We start from the raw sequence: 7,822 nt of genomic DNA, 5'->3' as shown, positions 1-7,822 counted from the left end.
CAATATATATATTGGCTGATCATATAACTGAATAATTTCTATTCATGCCTTTAGAAATGCCTTTAGGTAATAAACAGTCTTTCTATAGGAACGAATTGGGATTCTTGGACATGGCAGCTAGACCATGCATATTTGGTTAGGAGGCTCCACGTTTACAAGCAAGGTGCACAGGAAAGACTTATGCAGAAAGGGATATGCAGCATGTGGGATTTGTTCAGCCTTTTAAAAGATTTGTATTTCTGTCCATCCACTCCAGAGTGCTACTCAACTGTATTAGACAGCACAGCCACAACAATTTAATAATGTAGCCAGGTCATTCCAAGCCTGTGACTGCACCAAATATTTTGCAAGAACACACTGGGGAGCTCATATTACTACCCCCTCCGTCTCTCTGTGAGCAATTGTGTACAGACATTTACAAAGGCTTGGTATTAGATTTTATTTACGTACTTATACCTGCTACATTTAAATTGAATTAGAATTATTGTCAGGTACAAAAACACTGCAAACACTGGGTATCAACCTTTTATGATCCTGTGTACGAAAAAGGGAGGGCGAAGCACCACTAGGATACCATCATTTGGGAACTTCTGCCCAGAAGAGAGCGAGACAATGTTATCAGTCTGCTGCTATGCCTTCACTGTCCAATCACAGGCTGCAAATGACCTAGCTATATTGCTGCAGAGGAGAAAAGTCAAATCACCAACCTGGCCCTGCTATCTGGCAGGACAGTTAACATCTTTAGAATACGTAAACGGAAATAATGTTTTTTTTTAGTGTTTTTATACCTGCCAGGATTTCAGCCTAATGTCATATACATGTTTTATGAATAAACAACACTAAAACAAATGTAATTCATGATGTAACTCTTTACTTCAAATGACCAGTCACAACACATTACATAGAATGACACAAGACCACAGGTGTTTCTGGATTCATTGCGTTGTCCTCTGGCGGTGTCCACTCACTGACAACCTTAGCTGCAGTCTTCCAGGGTGTGCTTATCAAACAGATATTCGCCCATGCCATTCTGGGGTACACCCAGGCGCTTCAGGTTGGTAATGTAGTCTCCAATCTTCTTAATGTGTTTGACATGTTCTCTCAGATTTTCACACTCCAAGAAGTCGCATATCTAGGGGTGAAAGATAACAATAATTACACTTATGATGAATTTTGGTATGTTTGCCTACTATGACCTGATAATACAATTATCCTTCCTGGGGGTCTCGAATCACTTCTCCTTCCGAGGATTTGCGCTTTACCTAATATTTTTCAAAGATATCCTACTGCCTTCCTGTGCTTTGCCCTCAGCTCCATCTGATATTTATACCATTCATGTATTTTGGAATGTGTTTGATCTCACTTATAGGCATAGTTTGGTATTTCTGATGTGGTATGTTGTATATTTGCTTAAAATGTAGAACTGTGTTCTTTATCCAAACTCTTCTAGCTATGTATCTGGTTAGTGACCTCAGTTTAAACAGTGTTCTGTGTACATGGCACCCCGATTTAGGACCGGCACCCAGGACGAGTGGCTGCCCATTTGTGTCAGCTGTGGGGGATAGGTTGACGATTACTGATGTAGGATTGCCAATTTTTCATTCTATGGACTAGGGTTTATTTACACTGCTGTAATATTGTAATAATATATTATTTAGTAATAATAAAATATGTATTCGTAGAAGGGCAGTTATTGGATAGGGTGACTTTAGCTTTAGAGTTATAAAAATTGTATCAAATCAATTGTATCACTGTATCAAAGGTGCTTCGAAAAATATCACTTTTTTTAGATTTGCATATGAATAACATAACATAAACCAATGCTTTGCTCGTGCAGGGTAAAGCAACAGGTGACTAAACATTGGTGGGGTACAAAAGGAAAGGTAGGTATATACTGCTGGTGAGGTCACAAATAAAGTGAACCTGTTGCTAGTATTTTTAATAGGTAAGTTCCCTCCCTGCGGTGGCTCCATGAGCCTTTCCACTCTCTTTTCTAACTCATTTATAGTTATGACATTTGAAAAAAATCCTCCAATAGATGGCTAAGGTACTCCCTGGCACAAGATGCCATTAGAGCAGAATGGAATGCCATTGGAAATTAGTTTATAGAGGTTTCCACATCAGCACCACTTTACATTTTATTATGTTGGTATTACTCACATGAGGATCTCTTCTCTCAGTTGCCACATTGTGCAATTCCAGTAGAGCCTGATGAAGATTTTTCTCCAGAGTCAGAGCTACCTGCATGGCCTCCATGGTATTTCCCCAAGTGTCCTGGTCAGGTTTCTGAGGAATGAAATAACATAGGAACCATTAGAATGTTAATTAAAATCAGCCAAACTTTTTTTTTTATTAATATTATAAAAAGAGTGGGGAGAGCTTTTCAGCGAATCATCGAGTGGGAACTTCTGGCAGGTATTTATTGCTCTCTCGTACAGTATTGTCTCAAGGATACTCCTTCCCCTCATTTCTTGTCCTGGGATCACAGGGGCAGGGAGTAATAGAAAATCTTCAACAGCAGGGTAGACAGGCAAAAAAACCTGACAAATGGTTTACCTATTCTACACTCTGTCCAAAAGAAAAATCGGGTTTTAATAATTATGGGAATGGCTGTATAACTGATTGAATTACTTGGAAAGTACTAATCACTTTAGTGCAATGTTTTCAGCATTCTTTTTTTATCTCACCCTGATCTCCTGCAGAATCACACGTCCTCCACGCTTGTTCTGGTACTTTATGAACTTTTCGCCATATTCTCTCTGCTCCTGACTCAATTTCTTGAAGAACTCAGATGCATGATGTAATGCCACATCGTCACGGTCAAAATAGTATGCCTTAACATTAGAAAGAAGAAATAACTAAATTCACAGTTTTTAAATATAATTCAGTAAGCCATTAAAGCTCAGTAAGTTCTGTATACTAAAACATTTTGCAGAGATATCAGAATGCAGACAACTGAACCTGGTAAGCTTTCAATTTCTCTTGATACCTTAAGCTACTTTCTGGCCGGACTTCTTATGAGAACATTAGAAATAGCCTTCATACTAACCATTTTGTGGGCAAAAATGTTAGTCTGGAAAGAGCCTATTAGAGACTGCAACATATGATAGGTAAACAGTAGAGAGAACTGATGGTCTCACCCAATGTTAATAGCATTAATCCACAAATATGCCTACTTAGCCTGTCTTAAGCTACATACACACGTCCAATGCATCTTGTCTGATAATCGCTTCAGGGCCGAAATCGGACGAGAATCTGGCATGTGTACAGCACCCATCGTCCGAACTACAGTCCTGACAGATCCACAGACGATGAACGACGAATGATCGTAATGAAAGCGAAGAGAGAGCGATCGCAGCGGGGTGCCACTCCATCATTCTCCCCCTCTCCATCCACTCGTTCATACATCGTGAAGTCCTTAGTCGCTGGAAGGATCGTTAAAGATCCTTTCCAACAACAATTATTTCACGTGTTCCCAGATCATGTGGTGTAAAATTGCACATGCTGCAATTGTTAAACATTTACAAGCTCTGGGACTTTTGCTGGGCACCACCATATTGGTTGTGATATTACAGTATTAGCTGTTGGGTACATTTTTATTTATTATCAATAATGTCTCACCAACTATAATGTCTTCCCAACATACATAATTTCAAAGTAATCCTTGAGGAATGGAACTTATCCTTTAGCTGGCATCCTTAAAGGTAAGAAGCTGGTTAAACGATAATTATTGGTCAGCATTGGTCAAGCACTGGCCAATGTCTAATTTCTTGTGGGATTTAAAACAGATCCATATCTAATCTGCAGTCTTTACAAGAACTTGCGATATGAAGTGTGTCTGTGATCACGTGTCAAAACATGTGGGACTCCTGGGAATTACAACTGATTTCTGCAGCTAAGTTTATTTTCTTATATTTATTTTTTTTAGAATAATATATCTACCTTTTCTTAATTAAATATTATACTTTTTAATTTTAATTGAAAGTCTCTGTGTTATCTCTCTCCTAAATTAAACTCATCAATATTCATAAAAACTGTCAGATATCATATCCATGATACAACAGTAGCCCCATGTGTGTGGCAAGCCATAGCCATGCAGATGCGCCTTACAAACTTGCCCTTCCCCTTTATTCCAATTTTGGGGTCTGCACCTTAAAGACAGTTGCTTCCAGTCGCCCATACTCCCAGCTCGGGAACAAATATATCCTTTTCTTGTGCAGACCCTCCCCACAACACTTTACCAGACCATTAACCCAAACCAGGAATTCCATACCAAAGAAGGAACCTTAACCAAAAATATTGCCACCAGCACACTCCCCCGGAGGACCTCAACCGCTCACCCTACTAGCCAAACCAGCAATAAAAAACCTAAACTGCCAACCACATAAGCCCTAAAGGGAGGGAGGGTGTGAAAAACTTTTCTTGAACACTGTCCCGGTCTGAAAGGGGGTGTCCCTCCTTCTCCTGTCCATTTTCACTACTCTTGCCCCTCCTTAAACCTCCTACCCCTCCTTCCCCCCTCCCTTTCCTCCCGCTCGCTCCTGTCCAATACTTTTAACCCTATGCTATCTGCCCCCTGACTGCCCAGTCATGACGGCCTTCCCTTATGCTCCTTCCTCGCTCATTACAGGCCTACGTTTACACTCAGAGAGGTCACTGAAGTGACATTGTACAGTATTTCTCCTCCCTGGGCAGGTGATGGGAGAGGTAGGTGAGCACAGACAATAACTAGACACTCCCAGAAGAGGAGAATACTAATTCATGCAAGAAGTATGGGGAGGGGGTATCTGTGCTATTACTTAAGTAGTCAAGTTTTGCTAACAAGTTCAGAGGCACATTACAAGGTATTAAAAAATACTTTAGGGAAGGGAAGCCTGTTGAAAATAACCTTTTAAAATACTATTTCCTAGGGCAAGTTGGTGTCAGAGTCTCTTTAAATTTTTCCTCTTATCCTGGTGTCTTAGTGTTTCTATTGTTTAACTCTTTTGGTAAATATAGGAGATTGAAAGAATACATACTTCTCTTTCTTAAAATCCTCTGACTTTTAAGTCTGCCTCTCGAGCCCTGAAAAAAAACAGTAGTTCCCCAGCATTGGTGAAACATATTTCTCCTAAAGTGAAGCACTTGGCTCCTGAGTGTCCAATCAACAGGTCCAAATGCTGTCATGTCGGAGGTAAGCATGCACAACTTTATGAATGTCTTGCTTTGTTCAGCACAGGAATCACAGGCTACAGTGAAGTTGGTATTTTGTGAATTATGAGCCAAATTACAGGTGTACTTTATTTGTGAGTCTCTCTTCTCATCATGATGGAAGGAATAAAGACATTCCTAGGACATCTCTAGGATATATTACTAAGCAGCAGCTGTGACATACTAATAGCTTTATGAAGTAGATAATCATGTCATGTTAGGCATCAATAGTAAGAATAGGCAGATTTAAGCAACTCTAATCTATATTTGCCAGCTTTAAAATATTTGAGTTATTAAAAGACTTACTTGAAAATGGGCTCATACCACTTTATCATACCATTAACGTGTATATTTTGTGTTTTTTTACTAGCAACTAACAGAGTACAATTTTCCTATACCTAAAGAGGAAACCTAACTAGTCCTGCAGGTTTTCACCTGTTTTCTAATCAGCCATTAAAAGTATCAATAAAATGTATATTGCCCTATTTATACAACACTGTACTCACCTAAAGATCACCATACTCGCCTAAATCTCATTCATTAGTTGTCTATTTAATCTGTCAGTTTAAAAATGTAACATAATCTTTCCTGCATAATGAGTGGAAGAAAACAGATGCCACATTTTTTATATTGATTTATAAGATTATGTTCTATAGAATATAAAGTACAGGTAAGATGATTTTCCTTTGGTTATATATAAATGAATATTGCAATGCTTTTTTTTATATTTTATAGGGGCAGGCAGAAATCTCCCTGTCTACAACTGTCTGGAGTTATTTGCTTGTCTATGGCAACTCTTACATAAGTAACCTTGATGTAAAATCAAGCATATGAATGCTAATCTAACAGTTCATATTGACACCAATAAATCAGCTAAAGTGTTATCTTGATCTACCTTATTGCTTTAACGTGGAACTAGGGTTTCACTTTGAAAATGAGCGATCAGGCAGGTCATAATTGCAGAAAGGGACAGGTAATATCCTTTCTGCAATAAAACATACTTACCTGCCTTTCATCGTGCTGCTTGGACCTAATACAGTCCTGATTGCCTGTGCAGGGGTTATGTTATCCTGGCTAGGCCAAGAAAGATGGGTGAAGAATGAAACCAGAAAGAGGAGAAAAATGGAGATAGTGGCCCCTGTGATGAAACAGGGACAAGTAAGTGTAACTAAAAAAATGTGATCAGGCAGGAGAGGTTATTTGGTTTATTTCTGCTTTAAGAAAGCCGATGCAATACTGGTAAAATTGCCTGGAAAATTGCTATGAAAGTGGCCAGTATTATAGTAAGCAAAAATGTTTCGATGTTTCAAAAGTTTCTGGATAACACATTTCCAGAAAATAAAATCCATGTGTTTTTATAGGTTATAATAAATTATAATAGGACTTACCAGGGACAGGTAGGTGTAAGATGCATACATCTTTAGGTTGACTAAATGGTTGATAGCAGCTTCGGTGTCATGGCTGTAGTTTTGACGCACTTGAGAGTTCATCTTGCTGTAGAGTTATTCTGGAAGAATATAGAAGATGTAAGGATAGCTCCTGGTGTCAGGGAAGGTTCCGTTCAATCACTGTTGAAGCAAGAACAATTTCTGACTGTGTCTTCCCAAACACCATGAGGACTTTTATACTGTTTGGAGGCCCATTGGCTGCTGTCACTGAGTACACACCAATTAAAGCATCCTATTTCTGCTGACTCACCTGAAGTTCCCAGCTGGAACCTGCTGGGGTTACAGAACACATTGCCTAGGATTTCAGGATTCAGTTTTTGCAAGTCATCCTATTCTCCAGAGTGCAAACTGCCACATTGTATATGGAACATTTCCTGAAGAATGGAAAAGCTTATTCATATTTTTATTTAGGCTTTACTAATGTATGATTCAACTTTTTCCCCTTCATATGTAATACTGGACCATGGGAAACTACCCTAGTAGTTATGTGAATTGTCTTCAGTGTTTTTTTGTTTGCAGCCTGCAGATGGCATCTTTGCTTTTCCTGTGTGTAAAGTGTACAGATGAGATAGTTGGCTGTGAAAGCTATTTTATGTGGCACAGTTCAAAAGCAAATAACAAAACAATTGTATATCATCTGTGTGTTTACTAGAAAAATGTTCCTGTCCGCTCCATATTAACAGGAAAAAATCCACACATTTTTCTGTACATTTGCAATAAAATGACTAACTTTTTACAAAGTATATGTACAGAGATCAACATACGTTGCTTTTGGAAAACACTTTTGAAAAATTATAATTTTACATTATAATCAATTCAATTTTGTTAGTTTTATCCAGAACAATTACTACATTCCCATGACCCCATGAATTATAACCAGGTGATAAGAGGCACTGTGGAGCCATGTTACACAAGCTAAACCTATGTTTACCCCAAGTAGGTAAAAATCACCAGTCCAGATTAATAATCAGGCAAGCTACAGGAGCCATAACAAATCTTAACCCCAGAATTTAACCAGGCGATGGTGGGCAGCATGGTGGCATAGTGGTGAGCACTCTTGCCTTTGCAGCGCTATATGCATGGAGTTTGCAGGTTTTCCCTGTGTCTGTGTGGGTTTCCTCCCACATTCAAAAATCATGTAGTTAGGTTAATTGGTCTCCCCCAAAAAATTGACCTTAGACTAC

The 7,822-nt window shown here is 38.8% G+C and overlaps 1 protein-coding gene across 1 annotated transcript; it reads right to left on the bottom strand.

The window, feature by feature from the left end:
• Positions 1–854: 854 nt before the first annotated feature.
• Positions 855–6,773, bottom strand: LOC140341050 (ferritin heavy chain B-like). The gene is made up of 4 exons (XM_072426571.1): positions 6,579–6,773; positions 2,688–2,834; positions 2,161–2,286; positions 855–1,132 (listed from the first exon to the last, which is right to left on the bottom strand). The coding sequence occupies exons 1-4, from the start codon at positions 6,678–6,680 to the stop codon at positions 977–979; spliced, it is 531 nt and encodes a 176-aa protein (XP_072282672.1). The 5' UTR covers positions 6,681–6,773; the 3' UTR covers positions 855–976.
• Positions 6,774–7,822: the final 1,049 nt, after the last annotated feature.

The sequence above is a fragment of the Pyxicephalus adspersus genome, chromosome 11 (genome assembly GCF_032062135.1).
Source record: "Pyxicephalus adspersus chromosome 11, UCB_Pads_2.0, whole genome shotgun sequence".
Lineage (NCBI taxonomy): Eukaryota > Metazoa > Chordata > Amphibia > Anura > Pyxicephalidae > Pyxicephalus > Pyxicephalus adspersus.
This window is presented reverse-complemented; position numbering and strand designations above follow the sequence as displayed.